At 42.0% G+C, this 24,762-nt stretch overlaps 1 protein-coding gene across 1 annotated transcript in view; it reads left to right on the plus strand.

The window, feature by feature from the left end:
• RRAS (RAS related) overlaps positions 1-23,955 on the plus strand; it is a 222,603-nt gene extending 198,648 nt beyond the window's left edge. The window contains exon 6 of the mRNA XM_053690849.1: positions 21,551-23,955. Within this exon, the coding sequence (XP_053546824.1) occupies positions 21,551-21,638 (88 nt within the window). The 3' untranslated portion in view covers positions 21,639-23,955. The remainder of the gene's footprint in view (positions 1-21,550) is intronic.
• The last annotated feature ends 807 nt before the right edge of the window (positions 23,956-24,762 follow it).

Genomic DNA, 24,762 nt, shown 5'->3' on the forward strand with positions numbered 1-24,762 from the left:
ATTTGGTTTAGGCCGCAAACTATCCCTTGGTCACTTAGTATTTATATATCCCCTTCAAAATCTCAGTATCTCCGGCATAATCTGCCGCCTACCGTACTTGATGCAGCTCTTCTCCCCACCTCCGGTCACCAGATCTGGACTCTGCTTAGCCTGTTGTGGAATTCACAGCACGCATGGGGCTCCGGCTCCTCATGCTTCCGCCGCCATCTTGCCTCCTTTCATCTAGTGGCGTAGTTTCTGAGAGCCGCGAAATCGCGGCATCTACCCTGTTCACGGGTATATGGTGGAGGCTGTGCGAGGTGCACTATCGAAACCGCCTCTGTCTTGTGAGCTTAGCGGGTCCGGGTCCCATGAGAAACCCCTTGCTGAGTTAGTGCGGTCCGCCGCTTTGGAGGTGTTCCAGGCTCTTGTTACTTTCGGTCCCCCAGTCGCCTGTAGCTATGTTAGGGTTCAGTGAGGGTCCCTACATGATGTATCACTACTTTGGCCACAATTTAGGACCTAATTGCTCGTTTTTGGCTAGTGTGCTCAGCGGAGCTCTGCAGCTATGCAGCCATTTCCTAGCTCGGTCAGGCCACGCCCCCTTCTAGGGTTAATTTTAGCTGTAGTATAGTAGACAACCCCAAGTATTGATCTAGGCCCATTTTGGTATATTTTATGCCACCATTTCACCGCCAAAAGCAATCAAATAAAAAAAAAATTGTTCACTTTTTCAAACTTTAGGTTTCTCACTAAAATTATTTACAAACAGCTTGTGCAATTATGGCACAAATGGTTGTAAATGCTTCTCTGGGATCCCCTTTGTTCAGAAATAGCAGACATATATGGCTTTGGCGTTGCTTTTTGGTAATTAGAAGGCCGCTAAATGCTGCTGCGCATCACATGTGTATTATGGCCAGCAGTGAAGGGGTTAATTAGGTAGTTTGTAGGGAGCTTGCAGGGTTAATTTTAGCTTTAGTGTAGAGATCAGACTCCCACCTGACACATGCCACCCCCTGATCCCTCCCAAACAGCTCTCTTCCCTCCCCCACCCCACAATTGTCCCCGCCATCTTAAGTACTGGCCGAAAGTCTGCCAGTACTAAAATAAAAGGTATTAAAAAAAAAATACATTTTTTTTAAGCATATTTACATATGCTGCTATGTAGGGTCCCCCCTTAGCCCCCAACCTCCCTGATCCCCCCAAAATAGCTCCCTAACCCTCCCCCTCTGCCTTATTGGGGCCATCTTGGGTACTGGCAGCTGTCTGCCAGTACCCAGTTTGCAAATAAAAATGTTTTTTTTTTATTATTTGTTATTTGTTTCTGTAGTGTAGCTTCCCCCCCCCCCCCCCCACAGTCCAATATCCCACCAGCCAAACCGATCACTAAATAAATATAACTACCCCTTTGATCCCCACTTCTAAGGGTACGTCCTCAGGCGTTAACTGCCTTTTCTCCAACATAGGTGTGTCCGGTCCACGGCGTCATCCTTACTTGTGGGATATTCTCTTCCCCAACAGGAAATGGCAAAGAGCCCAGCAAAGCTGGTCACATGATCCCTCCTAGGCTCCGCCTACCCCAGTCATTCTCTTTGCCGTTGTACGGGCAACATCTCCACGGAGATGGCTTAGAGTTTTTTAGTGTTTAACTGTAGTTTTTATTATTCAATCAAGAGTTTGTTATTTTGAAATAGTGCTGGTATGTACTATTTACTCAGAAACAGAAAAGAGATGAAGATTTCTGTTTGTATGAGGAAAATGATTTTAGCAACCGTCACTAAAATCCATGGCTGTTCCACACAGGACTGTTGAGAGCAATTAACTTCAGTTGGGGGAACAGTGAGCAGTCTCTTGCTGCTTGAGGTATGACACATTCTAACAAGACGATGTAATGCTGGAAGCTGTCATTTTCCCTCTGGGATCCGGTAAGCCATGTTTATTACGATTGTAAATAAGGGCTTCAAAAAGGGCTTATTAAGACTGTAGACTTTTTTTGGGCTAAATCGATTGATTATTAACACATATTTAGCCTTGAGGAATCATTTTATCTGGGTATTTTGATATAATAATATCGGCAGGCACTGTTTTAGACACCTTATTCTTTAGGGGCTTTCCCAAAGCATAGGCAGAGCCTCATTTTCGCGCCGGTGTGGCGCACTTGTTTTTGAGAGGCATGGCATGCAGTCGCATGTGAGAGGAGCTCTGATACTTAGAAAAGACTTTCTGAAGGCGTCATTTGGTATCGTATTCCCCTTGGGGCTTGGTTGGGTCTCAGCAAAGCTGATACCAGGGACTGTAAAGGGGTTAAAGTTCAAAACGGCTCCGGTTCCGTTATTTTAAGGGTTAAAGCTTCCAAATTTGGTGTGCAATACTTTTAAGGCTTTAAGACACTGTGGTGAAAATTTGGTGAATTTTGAACAATTCCTTCATGTTTTTTCGCATTTGCAGTAATAAAGTGTGTTCAGTTTAAAATTTAAAGTGACAGTAACGGTTTTATTTTAAAACGTTTTTTGTACTTGTTATCAAGTTTATGCCTGTTTAACATGTCTGAACTACCAGATAGACTGTGTTCTGAATGTGGGGAAGCCAGAATTCCTATTCATTTAAATAAATGTGATTTATGTGACAATGACAATGATGCCCAAGATGATTCCTCAGGTGAGGGGAGTAAGCATGGTACTGCATCATTCCCTCCTTCGTCTACACGAGTCTTGCCCACTCAGGAGGCCCCTAGTACACCTAGCGCGCCAATACTCCTTACTATGCAACAATTAACGGCTGTAATGGATAATTCTGTCAAAAACATTTTAGCCAAAATGAACACTTATCAGCGTAAGCGCGACTGCTCTGTTTTAGATACTGAAGAGCATGACGACGCTGATATTAATATTTCTGAAGGGCCCCTAACTCAGTCTGATGGGGCCAGGGAGGTTTTGTCTGAGGGAGAAATTACTGATTCAGGGAACATTTCTCAACAAGCTGAACCTGATGTGATTGCATTTAAATTTAAGTTGGAACATCTCCGCATTCTGCTTAAGGAGGTATTATCCACTCTGGATGATTGTGACAAGTTGGTCATCCCAGAGAAACTATGTAAAATGGACAAGTTCCTAGAGGTGCCGGGGCTCCCAGAAGCTTTTCCTATACCCAAGCGGGTGGCGGACATTGTTAATAAAGAATGGGAAAGGCCCGGTATTCCTTTCGTCCCTCCCCCCATATTTAAAAAATTGTTTCCTATGGTCGACCCCAGAAAGGACTTATGGCAGACAGTCCCCAAGGTCGAGGGAGCGGTTTCCACTTTAAACAAACGCACCACTATACCCATAGAGGATAGTTGTGCTTTCAAAGATCCTATGGATAAAAAATTAGAAGGTTTGCTTAAAAAGATGTTTGTTCAACAGGGTTACCTTCTACAACCAATTTCATGCATTGTCCCTGTCGCTACAGCCGCATGTTTCTGGGTCGATGAGCTGATAAAGGCGGTCGACAGTGATTCTCCTCCTTATGAGGAGATTATGGACAGAATCAATGCTCTCAAATTGGCTAATTCTTTCACCCTAGACGCCACTTTGCAATTGGCTAGGTTAGCGGCTAAGAATTCTGGGTTTGCTATTGTGGCGCGCAGAGCGCTTTGGTTGAAATCTTGGTCGGCTGATGCGTCTTCCAAGAACAAGCTACTTAACATTCCTTTCAAGGGGAAAACGCTGTTTGGCCCTGACTTGAAAGAGATTATCTCGGATATCACTGGGGGTAAGGGCCACGCCCTTCCTCAGGATCGGCCTTTTAAGGCAAAAAATAAACCTAATTTTCGTCCCTTTCGTAGAAACGGACCAGCCCAAAGTGCTACGTCCTCTAAGCAAGAGGGTAATACTTCTCAAGCCAAGCCAGCTTGGAGACCAATGCAAGGCTGGAACAAGGGAAAGCAGGCCAAGAAGCCTGCCACTGCTACCAAGACAGCATGAAATGTTGGCCCCCGATCCGGGACCGGATCTGGTGGGGGGCAGACTCTCTCTCTTCGCTCAGGCTTGGGCAAGAGATGTTCTGGATCCTTGGGCGCTAGAAATAGTCTCCCAAGGTTATCTTCTGGAATTCAAGGGACTTCCCCCAAGGGGGAGGTTCCACAGGTCTCAGTTGTCTTCAGACCACATAAAAAGACAGGCATTCTTACATTGTGTAGAAGACCTGTTAAAAATGGGAGTGATTCATCCCGTTCCATTAAGAGAACAAGGGATGGGGTTCTACTCCAATCTGTTTATAGTTCCCAGAGGGAACGTTCAGACCAATCTTAGATCTCAAGATCTTAAACAAGTTTCTCAAGGTTCCATCGTTCAAGATGGAAACCATTCGAACTATTCTTCCTTCCATCCAGGAAGGTCAATTCATGACCACGGTGGATTTAAAGGATGCGTATCTACATATTCCTATCCACAAGGAACATCATCGGTTCCTGAGGTTCGCATTCCTGGACAAACATTACCAGTTCGTGGCACTTCCTTTCGGATTAGCCACTGCTCCAAGGATTTTCACAAAGGTACTAGGGTCCCTTCTAGCTGTGCTAAGACCAAGGGGCATTGCTGTAGTACCTTACTTGGACGACATTCTGATTCAAGCGTCGTCCCTTCCTCAAGCAAAGGCTCACACGGACATTGTCCTGGCCTTTCTCAGATCTCACGGATGGAAAGTGAACGTGGAAAAGAGTTCTCTATCTCCGTCAACAAGGGTTCCCTTCTTGGGAACAATAATAGACTCCTTAGAAATGAGGATTTTTCTGACAGAGGCCAGAAAAACAAAGCTTCTAGACTCTTGTCGGATACTTCATTCCGTTCCTCTTCCTTCCATAGCTCAGTGCATGGAAGTGATCGGGTTGATGGTAGCGGCAATGGACATAGTTCCTTTTGCACGCATTCATCTAAGACCATTACAACTGTGCATGCTCAGTCAGTGGAATGGGGACTATACAGACTTGTCTCCGAAGATACAAGTAAATCAGAGGACCAGAGACTCACTCCGTTGGTGGCTGTCCCTGGACAACCTGTCTCGAGGGATGACATTCCGCAGACCAGAGTGGGTCATTGTCACGACCGACGCCAGTCTGATGGGCTGGGGCGCGGTCTGGGGATCCCTGAAAGCTCAGGGTCTTTGGTCTCGGGAAGAATCTCTTCTACCGATAAATATTCTGGAACTGAGAGCGATATTCAATGCTCTCAAGGCTTGGCCTCAGCTAGCGAGGGCCAAGTTCATACGGTTTCAATCAGACAACATGACAACTGTTGCGTACATCAACCATCAGGGGGGAACAAGGAGTTCCCTGGCGATGGAAGAAGTGACCAAAATCATTCTATGGGCGGAGTCTCACTCCTGCCACCTGTCTGCTATCCACATCCCAGGAGTGGAAAATTGGGAAGCGGATTTTCTGAGTCGTCAGACATTGCATCCGGGGGAGTAGGAACTCCATCCGGAAATCTTTGCCCAAGTCACTCAGCTGTGGGGCATTCCAGACATGGATCTGATGGCCTCTCGTCAGAACTTCAAAGTTCCTTGCTACGGGTCCAGATCCAGGGATCCCAAGGCGGCTCTAGTGGATGCACTAGTAGCACCTTGGACCTTCAAACTAGCTTATGTGTTCCCGCCGTTTCCTCTCATCCCCAGGCTGGTAGCCAGGATCAATCAGGAGAGGGCGTTGGTGATCTTGATAGCTCCTGCGTGGCCACGCAGGACTTGGTATGCAGATCTGGTGAATATGTCATCGGCTCCTCCTTGGAAGCTACCTTTGAGACGAGACCTTCTTGTTCAGGGTCCGTTCGAACATCCGAATCTGGTTTCACTCCAGCTGACTGCTTGGAGATTGAACGCTTGATCTTATCGAAGCGAGGATTCTCAGATTCTGTTATCGATACTCTTGTTCAGGCCAGAAAGCCTGTAACTAGAAAGATTTACCACAAAATTTGGAAAAAATATATCTGTTGGTGTGAATCTAAAGGATTCCCTTGGGACAAGGTTAAGATTCCTAGGATTCTATCCTTCCTTCAAGAAGGATTGGAAAAAGGATTATCTGCAAGTTCCCTGAAGGGACAGATTTCTGCCTTGTCTGTGTTACTTCACAAAAAGCTGGCCGCTGTGCCAGATGTTCAAGCCTTTGTTCAGGCTCTGGTTAGAATTAAGCCTGTTTACAAACCTTTGACTCCTCCTTGGAGTCTCAATTTAGTTCTTTCAGTTCTTCAGGGGATTCCGTTTGAACCCTTGCATTCCGTTGATATTAAGTTATTATCTTGGAAAGTTTTGTTTCTAGTTGCAATTTCTTCTGCTAGAAGAGTTTCAGAATTATCTGCTCTGCAGTGTTCTCCTCCTTATCTGGTGTTCCATGCAGATAAGGTGGTTTTACGTACTAAACCTGGTTTTCTTCCAAAAGTTGTTTCTAACAAAAACATTAACCAGGAGATTATCGTACCTTCTCTGTGTCCGAAACCAGTTTCAAAGAAGGAACGTTTGTTGCACAATTTGGATGTTGTTCGCGCTCTAAAATTCTATTTAGATGCTTCAAAGGATTTTAGACAAACATCTTCCTTGTTTGTTGTTTATTCCGGTAAAAGGAGAGGTCAAAAAGCAACTTCTACCTCTCTCTCTTTTTGGATTAAAAGCATCATCAGATTGGCTTACGAGACTGCCGGACGGCAGCCTCCCGAAAGAATCACAGCTCATTCCAATGTAGGGCAGCGACTTGGTCTTCACTGCACACTTTTACCAAATTTTACAAGTTTGATACTTTTGCTTCTTCTGAGGCTATTTTTGGGAGAAAGGTTTTGCAAGCCGTGGTGCCTTCCATTTAGGTGACCTGATTTGCTCCCTCCCTTCATCCGTGTCCTAAAGCTTTGGTATTGGTTCCCACAAGTAAGGATGACGCCGTGGACCGGACACACCTATGTTGGAGAAAACAGAATTTATGTTTACCTGATAAATTACTTTCTCCAACGGTGTGTCCGGTCCACGGCCCGCCCTGGTTTTTTTAATCAGGTCTGATAATTTATTTTCTTTAACTACAGTCACCACGGTACCATATGGTTTCTCCTATGCAAATATTCCTCCTTAACGTCGGTCGAATGACTGGGGTAGGCGGAGCCTAGGAGGGATCATGTGACCAGCTTTGCTGGGCTCTTTGCCATTTCCTGTTGGGGAAGAGAATATCCCACAAGTAAGGATGACGCCGTGGACCGGACACACCGTTGGAGAAAGTAATTTATCAGGTAAACATAAATTCTGGTTTTTTTGAGGACGTACCCTGCACGTCCTCAGTCGTTAAGGGGTTAAGGTAGAGAATACAACTTTAACCCCTTAGTGACCAGAGCACTTTTCCATTTTCTGTCCGTTTGGGACCAAGGCTATTTTTACATTTCTGCGGTGTTTGTGTTTAGCTGAAATTTTCCTCTTACTCATTTACTGTACCCACACATATTATATACCGTTTTTCTCGCCATTAAATGGACTTTCTAAAAATACCATTATTTTCATCATATCTTATCATTTACTATAAAATAATTTATAAAATATGAGGAAAAATGGAAAAAAAACACACTTTTTCTAACTTTGAACCCCAAAATCTGTTACATATCTACAACCACCAAAAAACACCCATGCTAAATAGTTTCTAAATTTTGTCCTGAGTTTAGAAATACCCAATGTTTACATCTTCTTTGCTTTTTTTGTAACTTATAGGGCCATAAATACAAGTAGCACTTTGCTATTTTCAAACCATTTTTTTTTTTCAAAATTAGCGCTAGTTACATTGGGACACTGATATCTTTCAGGAATCCCTGAATATCCATTGACATGTATATATATTTTTTTAGAAGACATCCCAAAGTATTGATCTAGGCCCATTTTGGTATATTTCATGCCACCATTTCACCGCCAAATGCGATCAAATACAAAAAATCGTTCACTTTTTCACAAATTTTTTCACAAACTTTCAGTTTCTCACTGAAATTATTTACAAACTTCTTGTGCAATTATGGCATAAATGGTTGTAAATTCTTCTCTGGGATCCCCTTTGTTCAGAAATAGCAGACATATATGGCTTTGGCTTTGCTTTTTGGTAATTAGAAGGCCGCTAAATGCCACTGCCCACCACACGTGTATTATGCCCAGCAGTGAAGGGGTTAATTAGGAAGCATGTAAGGAGCTTTTTGGGGTATTTTTAGCTTTAGTGTAGTGTAGTAGACAACCCCAAGTATTGATCTAGGCCCATTTTGGTATATTTCATGCCACCATTTCACCGCCAAATGCGATCAAATTAAAAAAAATGTTACATTTTTCACAATTTTAGGTTTCTCACTGAAATCATTTACAAACAGCTTGTGCAATTATGGCACAAATGGTTGTAAATGCTTCTCTGGGATCCCCTTTGTTCAGAAATAGCAGACATATATGACTTTGGCGTTGCTTTTTGGTAATTAGAATGCTGCTAAATGGCGCTGCGCATCACACGTGTATTATGGCTAGCAGTGAAGGGGTTAATTAGGTAGCTTGTAGGGAGCTTGCAGGGTTAATTTTAGCTTTAGTGTAGAGATCAGCCTCCCATCTGAAACATCAGACCCCCTGATCCCTCCCAAACATCTCTCTTCCCTCCCCTACCCCACAAATGTCCCCGCCATCTTAAGTACTGGCAGAAACTCTGCCAGTACTAAAATAAAAGGAAAATTTTGGCTTTTTTGTGCATTTTTTTTTAGCATATTTACATATGCTTATGTGTAGGATCCCCATTAGCCCCCAACCTCACTGATCCCCCACCAAACAGCTCTCTAACCCTCCCCCTCTGACTTAATGTGCGCCATCTTGGGTACTGGCAGCTGTCTGCCAGTACCCATTTTAGTGAAAAATATGCTGTTATATATAAAAAAAATGTCCCTTTTCTGTAGTGTAGCTTCCCCCCCCCCCCCCCAATACCAACCCCCCACCCCTTCCTGATCCCTTAGATGCTTTTAAAAAAATAAGTTTATTTTATATTTTTTTACAATTAACTTGTAACTTTTTTCTGTAGTGTAGCGGTTCCCACCCGCTCCCGCCCCGTGCACGCGCCCGCCCGCCACCCCCCCCCCCCCGTGCGCGCCCCCGGCGATACCGCAACCGATCCCGCCCCCCTCTCTGACTAAGAAGCCATCGATGGCCGCCCACCCACCTCCCACTTCAGCTCCCACCCACCAACGAATGCGGCCATCGATGTCCGGTGCAGAGAGGGCCACAGAGTGGCTCTCTCTGCACCGGAGGGGTAAAAAATGTTATTGCAGGATGCCTCAATATCGAGGCATCCTGCAATAACCGGAAATCAGCTGGAAGTGATCAGGATCGCTTCCAGCTGCTTTCCAAACCGAGGACGTGCAGGGTACGTCCTTGGTCGTTAAGTGACTTTTTTAAGAGGACGTACCCTGCACGTCCTCGGTCATTAAGGGGTTAAACAATATTCCAATTTGGGGGGCGGAGCCAACTGCTAAAGGAATCAGACGTGTGTGGGTACAGCTCCTGACTTTAGCATAATATAAATAGTGTTTCTCTACTTCTAAAATAATAATCTTTTAAATATATAAGGGGGTCCTTTACTACACAATACTACTAGAGACATTGGGAGCTTTTGAGCTGAAGTTTCTGGCTTGGAGAGATATCAACTGTTTAGCCGCGATGGAGGCCCTGAATGATTGGGAATCGGCTGTGGCGCAGCTTCTAAAAGATCATTTTGCCAGTTTATCGAGGATACTGCGTGAGTGCTGCAATGATCAAGCAGTAGGAGATGACAGGCTTGTAAGAACGGCTGATCTACATGTCGTCCTTAATTTGCAAAGTGCGGATACTTATTATAAGGACAACTATGCTGATGCATCAGCTCCCGAGCCTTCATGCTGCCCTTTTAGCTCCCAGCAGCAAGGAGACGCTTCTCACTACCGCCACAGAGACTGGAATCATGGAGACATCATAAGTGGTAAAGGGCTTGCCGAGATTCCGTCTGAGGAGCTGCCCCAGAAACCGGCTGTGGCCAACCCGCCCATGTTGGATGAGTGTGGAGTGTATGAAACATGTGTAGTGGGCAAAGAGACCATTGGAGCCTGGCAGGTGAGGACCAAAATTAAATTGGAGATAGCAGTATTGAATATTGATATGGTCCTATCGGGCAGACTGGGTGATACTGAGCCACATCTCCTACTAGACCGGACCAGGAACCAAGTATATATGCTGACATGCGGGCCTCAATTTAATACTGGCTATTGTGCTGAAGAGCAGGTCGGCGAGACTGCACAGAGAAAACAGCCGCACACGCTGACTTTGCCTAGATCAAGCAGAGGTTTGAAAAATGTAGCGTGGGATCCCAGTGTTGGCGATCTTATACGGGTTATAAGCTTACTCCTTGCTAAATCTGTTTGGAGGGTCTCATTTGGATTTCAACATGGCGAGTACTGCAAACATGAAGGACTTATTATTGGCTCTGCTGTGAACTTGATCTACTATGAAGCAGGATAAACTTATCACCAGTAGGTTCTGCTCCCAGAGACATTGGGCAAAATACTGAACTCTAACATTTACATTAAGTTTGCTGCTTATATTTCCCCAGATGTTTGTTTCATTACTATGTTTACTCCCAGGTTATTAAATAGATTAAACAGTATATATACTCATGTTGTTCTACATAGGACTTGTTTATATTTTGTTTGCATATTACTATAAGATTAATCCCAGTTGGAAGTAATTTTAAGCCCTTTTTTAGACTGATTCATGTGCTGCATGGAAGACTTGCATTTAGAAAGTTATATATTCAGTTATGTCCGTTTTCACTAGGATATGGCTTCTAATTGGGTGTGCTGATGCCTACAGCCGGGGCAGCGTGACGCCTGTGTTACGATAGTGTATGACTTCATGGAAGAGCTCTGTACCATGTTCTACACTGTAATAAAAATTACCCTATATAGGTGGTGATGCTACTATCTTATAACAGAGTTCTAGGTATAATGTCCATGTCCTATGTGTGGCGGCTAAGTAGGTATGGCAAATACATGTACATTTTTACCAACCCACTCCATATCTAACGTGCTGCCACTTAATCAGTTCCCATTTTCATATACTCTCATAAACTTAAGCCCGGTTTGCCCCGCCACGTTTTCATGGTAAACTTCTATTATAATTGGTTTCCCCCGTCCTATTATGATGTACACACTCATATTATAGACCATTCTAGTTGGCATCAAATGATTATATATTTTATTAAGTCTCCTTACAGAAGGAGCTTTATCCTCATTAATATCTACTATCATTGCCATAACTTTTAGTCTATACTATCCACCATGCCTAAATGACCACCCCCCCCCATTTCTATATAATGTACCTTCCTGTTAGGAGGGGTTTCTTAAGCGGTCTCTCTCTCATGAACCGCAACCTTAAATATTGAAAGTACTAATGTGACATTCCATTGTATCATCTCTGCTGTAACACTGGTTATATATATTTATAGAATGTTCCAAAGTGTAACATAGCTAGAAGATGTGAGAGTCCTTCCTTTTCTATTTGAGTTTGCCTGTAAATGTAAAGGATTCTCTTCACCTTTTCTTTTGTAAAACTGGTTGTGCATGGCTATAGAATGTTTCTCCTAAATTTTACAAGTGTTAATGTAGTATTCCTTACATTAATTTATGTTATATCACAAGCTACAGGTACTTATAGAATGTTTCAAGATGCAAGGGGACCACTTAACTTTATGTGTTATATATGTAGTCATGCATATATGCAAAATGTTTTAAAGCAAAACTAAATTTGAAAAAGTGAGGTATGTATCATGCAAGGTTAAATTTTTCTGTGACATAATGGCTATGACTATATCCCTAAAAGTATATCATTTGTGATTTTGCTTTTTGTTTTTTACCTATGTTGGTATACTTCTTATAATGTGACATGTATGTTGTAGCATGTTTTCAACCTCAATAAAAAATATTTAAAAAAAAAAAAAAAAAAAAAAAAAAAACCAATATTCCAATTTACTTCTATTACCTAATTTGCTTCATTCTTTAGATATACTTTAATGAAGAAATAGCAATGCACAAGGTGAACCAATCACTGGAGGCATCTATGTGCAGCTACCAATCAGCAGCTACTAAGCATATCTAGATATGCTTTTCAGCAAAGAATATCAAGAGAATGAAGCAAAATAGATAATGGAAGTAAATTAGAAAGTTGTTTATAATCATGAAAGAAAAAATTTGGGTTTCATATCCCTTTAACAATAGGCAAATGTCTGTCTGTATTTTGACATTTCCGTAGAATAATACATTTTCCTCTTGACGTTTTCCTTTTCTATCCAAAGATTTCTGTCTAACAGATGCTAACATTTGTATATCCAACATTAGTATTTAAGTGTTACTCTTAAATATTGATTACAATAGACTTGGATAGAAATCTATGAGAATCTGTGTTTAAATGTTAAGATTCAGATATCTGAATATTTCATTAGTTAAATGCTACATTTGATAAAGGCAAAATTAACAGTTGTTTACAAAAATGAATGTTGTATGTTTGCCAAACATTTGACTTTAGTTAAAGGGACATAATACTCATATGCTAAATCACTTGAAACTGATGCAGTATAACTGTAAAAAGCTGACGGGAAAATATCACCTGAGCTTCTCTATGTAAAAAAGGAAGATATTTTACCTCACAATCTCCTCAGCTCACCAGAGTAAGTTCTGTGTAAAAAGTTATACTCAGCTGGGGGGCGGAGCGCAGCCGTGCAGGAACATGGCCGCACTTTGACACAGCTCCGTTACACATTCCCACTCACTGGCTCTAATATGGTGATCTAAGGGGCAAATGAGGGTCTAAATAACGACTATATCACCTCTAACCGAAGGGCACATAGTCCAAGTTGTTGCCGCACTCCAGATGTACTTTAAAGAGCAGAGAGACTCCTCCGCAAATACAGGCCTGCTTCGGCGATTCCCCGCCTAGTGATCTCCGACCGGGGGACCTCACGACCTACCTGCCTGAGCTGACCTGCCGCATCGAAGTGCCCGGAGTAACGGAGAAAGACCCGGGGCAGAACAATCGAACGGATCCCCGCGATCAGCCGCACGCCCGCACATTACCCACGTGGCGTCTCTCCTAACTGAACAACGGCAGCCTGCGCTCACTCGCCCGGCCACGAACATCCTCACCAGGCCCATCAGCGCACAGGTATAAAGCCGCATAAGGCCCCTAACACCACACCAGTAAAGTTGTGCCTTTATGACCCGGGCCCATAGTTTACATCTTGACAACTGGGAGGAGGGTTCCTTTGGGCCTACACACCATCCCATAACCACGATAAACGCAGACCTAGTTGGTGGTCACGGAGGGCCCCGGATTGCCTTGTAATCGCCCTGCACAGTCGCTTCACCACCTGACAGCCCAAATCCTGATACATACTACAGAAAGAAACGGGTTAGCTCACCATACTAATGGCGACTAGGCAGAAGCCGAAAGCAGATAAAAAGGCCTCCATCCCAGCCGCTGCTACTATGTCCTCATTCTTCCATAAACAGGATAACGAAGCCCCTGACCCTGCTAAGGAACTCCTGATGGCTGATACACCCATATTACAAGATCAGGACCCTGCTCCACACTCACAGCAGCTCAATCTGATACAGCAGACTATCTCCCAGCTTCCCTCCAAATCCGACCTTGCAGATCTAAAATCTTTCATTAAAACGGAGATGTCTTCCTTGAAAAAGAACATTGGAGAACTTGGGGCTAGAATAGAATGTCTAGAAGAGGGACAAGACACCTTAGATACCATGATGTCCAATGCTAACCACCAAATGATTAGACAGGATCTCACGATGCAAGCACTCCAACTTAAAATAGAAGACCTCGACAACAGAGGTCGCAGGAGTAATCTGAGGATAAGAGGAGTCCCTGAAGAAGCAACTCAGGACTGCCTTGTCTCCTACCTGCTACAACTATTCGAATACATTGCCCCAGCCCTTAAACTTACTGAAACATCACTGGAACGTGCTCACAGAGCACTGAGACCAGTCCCAAAACCACCTAATCCTCCCAGGGACATTATTGTTAAATTTGCTCACTACTTAGAGAAGGAGGAGATTTGGAGACAAGTACGCCTGCAGAAGGAGATTAAGTTCCAGACCTATAGTATTCAAATATTCCAGGATATTAGCCCAGCAACAATTGAAAGGAGAAGAGGAATACGTTATATTACCCAAGTCCTACAAGAAAGGCGAGTGAAATATAGATGGGGGTTCCCATTCAGCCTCATAGTCCAGCATGATGGAAAAACACACGTCTACAAAGATACCGAAGACTTGGACGCTCTCTCAAAAGGTCTTAACATTCAATTCCCTCAACCGAACCCTAAAGACTCGGATCCACCCTCCACAAGCAATCAAGCAGACCCCAAGCCGCAAAGACCACAGTGGTCCCAAGCCATCAAAAAGAAAAAACTGGACCTTCTTTCATCCTAGGTCCCCTTCACCCGCCGCGCCCACGGGCGCCTGACTGCTATGCAGAAATGCAAGTACAGAAGACATAGAATCTCTCTCTCAGGACACGATAAGTATAATATGGCACAATGTAACTCACTAGTGGGGAGATGGGAACTGGGATTAATGTTGGACTGCCTTGAAATGTTGCTCACTTTCTTTGTAACTACCATGTTTTTTTACTGCTTTTAAAAAAAAAAAAGGAAAAAAAAAAAGGTTTTGACTTCACTCCTCCCCCTCCCCATCTCCTATCCCCCTCCCTCCCCTCCCACGCCTTTCCTCCCCACCTACCTGCCTACTACCTACAAAATCTTCCCACGACACGTGATCTGTAATTGGCATGATTTCCTTTTTTTTTGCTTTGAAATGTGGGGTTACTGTACTGTAAGAGATTCTTGCGGGAGGGTGGTTATTGTACAATGTAGATCCGTAACTGTATAAGATTTTGTTTTAATTGCATTCCCTTCCATCCCCCACAAATATAGGCTACTAACTCTCCCCACCCCAACCCTTCCAAAATAAGCACTAACCAGATTTGACACGAACCCATGCCCCCCCCCCCCCCCCAACTATTATAACCAGAGGAAAATTCATCTTCCACCTTTAAGTCTTGCCCCCAGGGCCTGTAACCAGATTTACTTAAATCCACACTAATATTACCTGAGAGTCTAAGCGGTTCGCCCCCTTTTCTTGAACCCTGCCACCCAAGGCAAGATTATATTACTACCTTCATACACGGACCGCTATAACTGTAGGCGACCCACCCCGTAGTCCCTAGAGGAACTCCTCTCATCTACCCTTTGAACTAAACCCTCTCCCAAAGTTTGCCCCCAATCAATCAATCACTCAAAATTCTTTTCGATGAGTCAGTACCAGTTGGGATGTGACACCCCCTATCCCTTAACTCATGTTATTGATGGTTCTCTCAATAACTCTTGTTCTTTTGTTAAATGTTTTTCGTTTTAAGAGATTGTATGTTATGTTTAATGCTACCTCAAAACTGCATGGCCAGTTGTTTAGGCCGTGCTTGGGCCCCCCCGGTCCGTCCCGTGCACAGATACTCACACCCATAATACAACAAATAGAAACCCTACTAGTCACACACTATACAATTCCACCCCAAAACATAGATAATGGCTAACCTAAAGACTAGACCCCATGCTAGCAATGACATAACTATATACTCCATCAATGCAAAAGGCCTGAACATACCCTCCAAGAGGTCGACAGCCTCCAAAGACTTCCACAGACTTGGAGCAGACCTTGTGTTCCTACAGGAAACCCATTTTCGCAAAGGGAAAGAACCCTCCACCTTCACACGCACCTTTGGCAGATGCTTCTGGGCATCACATTGTAGTAACAAGAAAAATGGGGTGGGGATCTTACTTAAGAAAAATATACCCTTCACCTCAATACAAACGATAAGAGACAGAGAAGGCAGATACCTTCTTCTAACTGGCCTATTATACGGGAGACCTATTACACTGGTCTCAGTATATGCCCCCAACACCGCACAACATTCCTTCATGAAAAAAATCAAAAACCTAGTTTTAGACCACCAGAAGGGCACACTCATCATATGTGGAGACCTAAACACTGCTCTCAACCCTAAGTTAGACTGCTCAACACTCCACTCCTCCACACCATTATCGAGGATCTCCAAAATTAAATCACATTTAGAGAAAATCGTAGCCCAAGATGTGTGGCGGACCTTACACCCGCAGACTAAAGATTTCACCTACTTCTCATACCCACATGGTGTTTACACCAGAATTGACTATGTGTTTGCGGATGTGGGGGGCTTATCTCTTTTCAATTCGGCCTCGATATCCCCAATCACATGGTCCGACCACGCCTCCATAGTTTGCTCAATGACATGGCCTTCTAAACCCATAAAAGATTTCCTCTGGAGACTCGACGAACACTTACTGACAGATCCGGGAGTGATCTCCAAACTGACAGAATCCCTCACAGAGTACTTCACACATAACTCCCTACCTGAGACCCACGCCCACACTCTCTGGGAAGCGCATAAGAGCGTCATAAGGGGGAATCTGATAGCCCTTAAGGCACACATGAATAAATCCAAGAGAGAATACACAAACTCCCTGATAACACAAATACTCCACTTGGAATCCCGACACAAGAAATTCCCCTCCGACAGAAACCTGTTAGACGAAATAACGGCTCTCAGACAGACTCTAGCTTCCCATCTCGACAAGACACATAAAAGGCAAGCTTTCCTCACCCAACAAAAAAACTACGAAGGAAGAAACAAATCAGGCAGATTATTGGCGAGATACCTCAAGCAAAAAACACACCAAAAATACATCATGCAGTTAAAGGATAACAGAGGTATCCCCCAATTCTCCACTCAGAACATCTCTAAAGCCTTCAAATACTTCTTCCAGAAATTATATAACATACAACCCACCGACCCCAGTAACCCATCCCAAATCTCCACCAGGGCACAGTTAATAGAGGGATATCTCAACAAACTACATATACCACAATTAAACGACCAGCAGAAAGAAAAACTAGAAAACCCCATCTCCCTGTCTGAACTTAAATTAGCCCTGAAGCACCTGCCCAACGGAAAAGCGCCAGGCCCAGATGGCTTTAGCAACAAATATTACTCAACCTTCCAAGATACTCTCACTCCCCACATGTTGAAATATTTTCAATCTATAGATGAAAGTAATTCATTCCCCTCTTCCGCACTGGAAGCCCACATAATTTTAATCCCCAAACCAAACAAACCCCAAGACCTTCCCAGTAGCTATCGGCCAATATCATTGCTAAACACCGATGTAAAGATATTTGCTCGCATATTGGCACTCAGATTGAATGACGTCCTCCCAGACCTGATCCACCTGGATCAGGTCGGGTTTGTACCTGGAAGGGAAGCTAAAGACAACACGGTCAGGGCCTTAAATTTGATCCACTACGCTAGAACTAAAAACATCCCCTCTGTAGTATTATCCACCGACGCAGAGAAGGCCTTTGACCGTGTTGCCTGGGACTTCATGCGGGCCACATTGACCCACATGGGTCTGGGCACGAAGACCCTTACTAGGATCTTTTCATTATACTCTTGCCCCACGGCTAGATTGTTAGTCAATGGAACTCTATCCCCTCCATTTCCTATTAACAACGGCACACGCCAAGGCTGCCCCTTATCCCCCCTTCTATTTGCCTGCGTCATAGAAGCTTTAGCAATTAAGATCAGGCAGAACCCTCAGATAACAGGTATCAATATTAAAAACCACAGATACGTTGTGTCACTATTTGCCGACGACATGCTCCTTACTCTCACTAATCCTGACCACTCGATACCCCATCTTCTGGACGAATTTGCAAACTTTAAACTCCTTTCTAACTTTGTTATTAATATGTCCAAATCAGAAATTTTAAATGTCAACATGAAAGGCCCTTCCCTGGACGCCACACGAGCAGTTTCCCCCTTCACTTGGTGCACTCATTCTCTAAAGTACTTGGGAATCCATCTGACCTCCTCACACGACGACCTATTCCACCTCAATTACACCCCTATCAAGCACAATATCATACGAGACCTCTCCTCATGGGGTTCCAAGAACCTAACGTGGCTAGGACGTATCGAAACCATTAAAATGAATATTTTCCCACGCATATTATATCTTCTCCAGACACTACCGATCCCACTCCCCAAGACATTCCTTCCATCCCTTCAGAGAGCATTCAGCGACTTCATTTGGCGTCGCAGACCGCCAAGAATTAGCAAACAAACAATGTTGACTTCCAAATCACAAGGGGGGCTGGGGGTCCCCGACCTCGCCGCCTACCGCCAAGCGATCTTTTTACAACGCATTGTAGACTGGAATATCCACTACAACCATAAAAGGTGGGTCACACTAGAACACCTATCGATAGATAAACCTCACTTAGGAAGGCTGTGTTGGAGCAGCCCTCGCCTACTAAAGTCCATCAACTCATCCAACCCAATAATACAGGAAACATTTCAGGTCTGGGAACATACAATCAATACATCTCACTTCATTTCATCAATCCCTTCACCCTTGACCTCCTTGATAGAAAACGGAGAGTTTATCATTAGACCATACACCACACAAACCACCACAGGAGCCACAAACAGAGATCTTACAATACACGACCTAACCAGTAACGAAATCCTCCTCTCACAAAATGACTTGGTAACAAAAGGCCTCGCATGCTTTGAAGACTGGTTTACATATGCACAGGTAACCCATTTTATCACCAAACACCAGGGCTATAGAAATATGACCAGGCCCCTGACCTCTTTTGAAACCCTTTGCACCCAAGAACCCCCCCTACGACATACACTCTCGATTATATATAAGATCCTGACCCACACTCCCCCAGGCCATATCCCCCCTTACCTTGAAAGTTGGGAGAGGGACCTGGGAGTAATCATCTTACCTCACACGAGTAGATTAATGTTCCAGGGCACAAAAAAATCCTCTATCTCATCCTCAATTCAAGAAGTTAATTTTAAACTCTTGCATAGATGGTACCTAACCCCGAGAAAGCTAAACCGTCTCTTCCCCTCCCATAGCAACAAATGTTGGCGCTGCGGTCATGTTAACAGTGACACCGCCCACATGTGGTGGTGGTGCAACAGCATCCAGAATCTCTGGAGAAACACCATCTCCGAAATGGAGACCATTTTGACAACCCAATTCCCGATTGACCCCCTCATTTGGCTACTACACAAACCCCCCCCAACACTTAAATATAAACCCTACCTACACCTCCTCAACATTATGACCAATGGGGTTAAAGTATTGATAGCTAAGAACTGGAAAAGTAGGGAGGCCCCCTCTATGAATATGTGGATCACAAAAGTCACGGAAATACTAGATCTGGAGGAATACTACTTCCTCAAAAATGACAAAATGGACTCCTATGCGGAACTCTCCCAACTTTGGACCACTTACATCCAAAATAAACACAAAGGCACCAATTAGTTAGTCTTCCCAAAAATCAGTCAGGTTTCCTCCCATTCACTACCTCTACATAACACGCTAGCAGGGGATCCAAAAGCATCCCACACCCATCACACTCATGTTCTGTGCGCGGGCGGAGCGGGGGCGCCCAACCTCCGTTCATGTAAATTGTTTTGTATTTAAATTCTCAATTTTTAAAAAAAGGATAATCAGGACAATACCCTTTGGTAGTTACCTCCCAGTTTCTTGCGATCCTACAACAGGACTCTATCACAGACTTTTCAACCATAACCTGATATCGCAGAACACTCAGAACGGACATCCTGGGAGGTCCTGCCATTTTGTGCCGATAGGCACCTTGCATTTCGACTTTATCCTTAAAAATTAACCGCTGTTGTTGTACCTGGCGACCTGGAGCTGCGTCTCCAACTACTTGTAACCTCATTTTTTTATCCTACAATAAAGCTGTTTCAAAAAAAAAAAAAAAAAAAAAAAAAAAAAAAAAGTTATACTCAGCTGCTCCCAGCTGCAGGTAAACAAATTTAAAAAAATGAAGAAATGAACAGCAGCCAATCAGCATCAGCAGTGCTGAGGTCATGAACTCTTACTGTGATCTCATGAGATTTCATAGTAAGCTTCCTTTACCTGATTGGTGAAATAATATGAGAGTGCACAATGCTAGTCCCTTCAGATGTCCCAGGACAGACACACTAAAATGCTGCTTAGAAATCCTTTACAATGGGAGGTGGCTACTGAGGAACTTTTGAGGTAAAATATCTTTCTTTTTTACATAGAGATGTTCAGGTGATATTTTCTAATCAGCTTTTTACAGCTATGCTGCATCACTTTCAAGTGTTTAAACATTTGGGTATTATGGCCCTTTAAGAATGTCCACCGGTATAAAACCAAATTTAGTGTTCAGACAGAATTTTCAGACAGGAGTTTTAAAGAGACATAAATATTTTAATACCCTATTTTAAAGGTCATACAGTTAGAATTAAAGGGATAGGAAAGTCAAATGTTTAAACTTGCATGATTCAGATAGAACATGTAATTTTAAGACACTTTTAAATTAACTTCTATTTTCAAATGTGTTTTGTTTTCTTGGTATCCCTTGTTGAAAAAGAATACACACATATCCTACACTAGTGGGATCTAGCTTCTAATTGGTGCCTGCATACATTTGTCTTTTGTGATTGGTTGACTAGATGTGTTTATCTTGCTGCCAGTAGTGCAATGCTGTTCCTTCGGCACAGGATAACAAGAGAACAAAGAAAATTTGATAATGGAAGTAAATTGGAAAGTTGTTTAAAATTGTATGTTCTATCTAAATTATGAAAGAAAATTTTGGGGGTTTTCTGTCCCTTTAATCTTTCATAGTTCCTTACAGGAAATGCAATTTTAAGAGATGATTCAATTTACTTCTATTATCGAATTTACTTTGTGCCATTGGTATCCGTTGTTGAAAAGCATAAGTAGGTAGGCTCAGGAGCAGCAATGCACTAATGGGAGCTTGCTGAAGATTGGTGGCTGCATACATATATACTTTGTATAATTTAGTCAGCAGAGGCATTCAGCTAGCTCACAGTAGTGCTCTGATGCTGACTGGAGATATGTGTATAACTCCTTTGCAGGGGTTAGACACCATTATATGCAAGTAATAGGGTAAGAATAAAATGATCTTACACATTAGAGCATTTTCTTTACACTCTAAAAAATAAATAAATTATTCACACAGATATTGTCAAATAAGGTACAATGTGCTAAGCAGTGTGCACATGAAAGTGTTAATAAAATCAGGCTCCTAGCTGATTTATTCATTTGATTTATAGGGTGTAAAGCAACACCAAATTTAACCCATTAACACTGTCACTGTTCATCTTTCCAAACAACTAAAGATGCTTGCCCAGACATCTCATTTTTGTTTAAATTATAAAGACATTGTGATAAACCATATTGAACAATTGTCACAATATAAAATGAAAGTATTGTTCATGGATATTCCATTTCATGTAGGAGCTGCTTCTAGAAAGAACATTTGCTAATTCATGTGTACTTGGATAGTAGATAATGGTGTCATTTTTTTAATTTCTATTCTAGGAAATTTCATGAACTGGAGAGTCCTCCCACCCCAGCAGTAAACCCTAAGAAAAAAGAATCCAAATCCTGCCCCTGTGTCATCCTGTAACTTGTTGCCGTGGGAAACCCAGAGTGTTGGAGCAGAAGCTGGGAAATATGATTGGAGGATTCAACAACGTACAGGAATTGTGAATTGTTCCTGCAGCAAAGCTCCACATCCATTGGCCTTCTCCAGCCAACTTGTCACGCCAAACCTGCAGAAGCTTGGAGAGCACATCAGAATGACAACTGCTTTATTCTTCCATCACACAAATCACATGCGTCGCCAGCTGACTCAGCCAACGGTGTTGGCGATGCCTCTATAGACATCAGAAGCCCTGGGTATAGGGTGAAAGGGTTTCATTTACTACTTCAGTGAAAAGGCAATATGCACACAAATCCTGCATTTGTGCTGATGCTTCAATATTTTTGTATACTGGAGATCTGCATGTAAATATATATTCTGTATATATATTTTATATATTTTTATTTTCTCTTATTTTAGTATTCCACAAGAGGTTTGTAATCAAGGAGGGTGTTACTGTTTATTACTGTTGGTGTATTGTAGAGGCAACAACATTGCCTCCCTGTAACCCTACTTTGGTGAAAGGCTTTCAGCATTTGTCTTGTTTACACTGTCATTCTGTCCTTTTGTATCCCTTACCCTCATCACACGGTGGTGCCTGCTGCAAAATCGTAATATACACTATAAAAAATGGCTGTGAAGTTAGGCTTCCAAATTCTTCCATACAAGATTTCAGGTCTTTTGACATTGTCTTGTGTTTTTGTAAGTGCCATATGCCTATTTGTTGAAACATGCTTTGGATCCTGTGAACTTCATTGAAATGAAATGATAGAAAAAATTATTATTTTTATGCTTAAGAAAGAGGAACTAAGAATGAAGTATTGTCATCTAGGAGTTGTATTATGAAACTTATGTGATACTCACGCTTTTATTACTTACTTGTGGTTTTAAACGCTAACTTTTAAGGGACATTGCAATTTCTGCAGTATTGATCCTATAAACCATGTTGTTGGCTCCCACAAAGGGGTTACATACATAGGTAAAATCCTATTCGGGGGCTGCAAGATGGTAAGCCAATCAAGAGCTGTATTTGCCTTACTGCCGTTTGCAGGCGTTTTTCTGTTTGGGAACTGCAAAGCTTGTAGTTCCTATAGTGAGATGTTACCTATGTGGTATCTAGGGTGAGAATACAAACATTACACACTATAATGAATAAGAGCAGGTAATGTTTACAGCCACATGTCACTAAAGTTTACAGTATTATGACATTGTAGGCTTTTGTAATAAGTGCCAATGTGATGTTGCTTATAATATAGGCTGTATATTGAATACTGCAGATAGTCACATGCTTAGCCTCATTATTACAACAGTATAACATGACTCTATAGAGCTGTTTATTGAATTTACTTCTGGAAAAGTGAACAGCTAATCCATTTTTATTTTTTTATCTTAGAGAGACCTTGATGTGTTTCTGCTCAACAGAGGTCCATTGTACAAACAATCCCAACAGATACCAGAATGCTTGTAGAAAGCACTACCCTTAGTGCCCATTAACCCTTTAACTGCAGTTCATTGACACATAGTTAAAGGTCTAATTCTATATAGGGAAAAACAGTTTTTTGTTTTTTTTCTAATCAACTCAGTGTTGCTGTGAAAATACTACTGCAGCCATGGTTAAGATAAAAACAAAGCAATCAGTAACATAGGGTCGCCCTTTGCATAGTTTGATTGGAAACTACTTTACTGACTTGTAAATTGCCAATGGCAAATACTATTTTTAAGCAGTGATTGCTCATGCACCTTATAATAGGCATGCAGATAGGAGAGAGGTGAAATCTATTAAGTTTTAATAAAACAATTTTGGTGACGGTTTTAAATTACTACATAGAGCTGTATTGTTCATGGTTATAGCACAGTCTTTTCTTCAGTCTTAGAGCTTTCTATACAGCTGTGTGTCCTTGTGCATTGCCCATTAACTGAAAACAATGGGGGGTTTTCATCAGTTAGAAAGTTAATATTTGTACTGTAATTCAGTAGATGCAATGACATGTTCACCCTTTAAAAACAAGTTGGGTTAGATACTGTGTGTGTAACTGGTAAAACCGCAAATATTAATTAAAACCAATTTTAGCATATATTGTAATGTCCTCTGTAAAACTATATATAATGAATACATAGTTCTTTTGGTGGGCACTTAATAATTGTAAAATACAATATTAAAACCAAAATCATGTAGTGTCATTGATAGCAGGTAAAATTTAATATAGACAAATATATAGAAATAATAAAATAGTCTGCAGTGAACTTGGTGTTATACAGGTACAAATCCCCATTTTATTTTAAATAAAATGATTAAAAGTTAGCACTTTCCCTGCCAATAAGTCGGTTATTTCTCCCTGCATCTTTTGTTTGTTTTTCTGTTCTCAAATGCAAAGTCTCTATTTGCTTAAAACCACTATTACCTTTCTGATTACAGTACTGTAATATCTTTCTGAGGGTCCTATATATATATATATATATATATACAGAAGTATTAAAAATGATATGAAACTACCTTTAGGTTGCATGTATAAGCTGTATCAGGACATGTAAATATTGCCTAAATGACATAAGATTATGTACACTTGGTCCCCTCTCCAGCTGTTCCATTTACATATACAAGTATTCTGATATCCAAACCTTTGTAAGATCCCAAAAAGTCTCGATAAAGGGTTTTCTACCTATATTATGAAATATGTTCATAATATCAAACTTAAGAGTATAAAATAATGGTGTAGGAATTTTTTTCCAACATATTTGTTGTTTTTACATTTTTAAATGGGGAATTTACATATTTTTCTCTGTTGTATCCACAGAAAGGGTATTTATAAAAAAAATTTTTTTTTTTTTTTTTTTATACATTTCTGTGCTTGTGGGTGTGTCACTATCCACCAATAGAGATGTGGAAGTTGTCCTTGCCTACCTGTGAAAGGGACACAAAACACCTTGAATATAAATTGCTAATTATGCATATTGTAAACAAAAAATGCAACATTTCATTACTTATTTTGCCACTTTTTTCATGTATCATAACTTTGGATTTTCCAAATCTGGATAGTAACTGCTCTAGTCTCTGGGTGATGTTGTATAGTTCTTGTACACATAAACCATGACTGGTATATTTTTCCCA

The sequence above is a fragment of the Bombina bombina genome, chromosome 8, assembly GCF_027579735.1.
Source record: "Bombina bombina isolate aBomBom1 chromosome 8, aBomBom1.pri, whole genome shotgun sequence".
Taxonomy (NCBI): domain Eukaryota; kingdom Metazoa; phylum Chordata; class Amphibia; order Anura; family Bombinatoridae; genus Bombina; species Bombina bombina.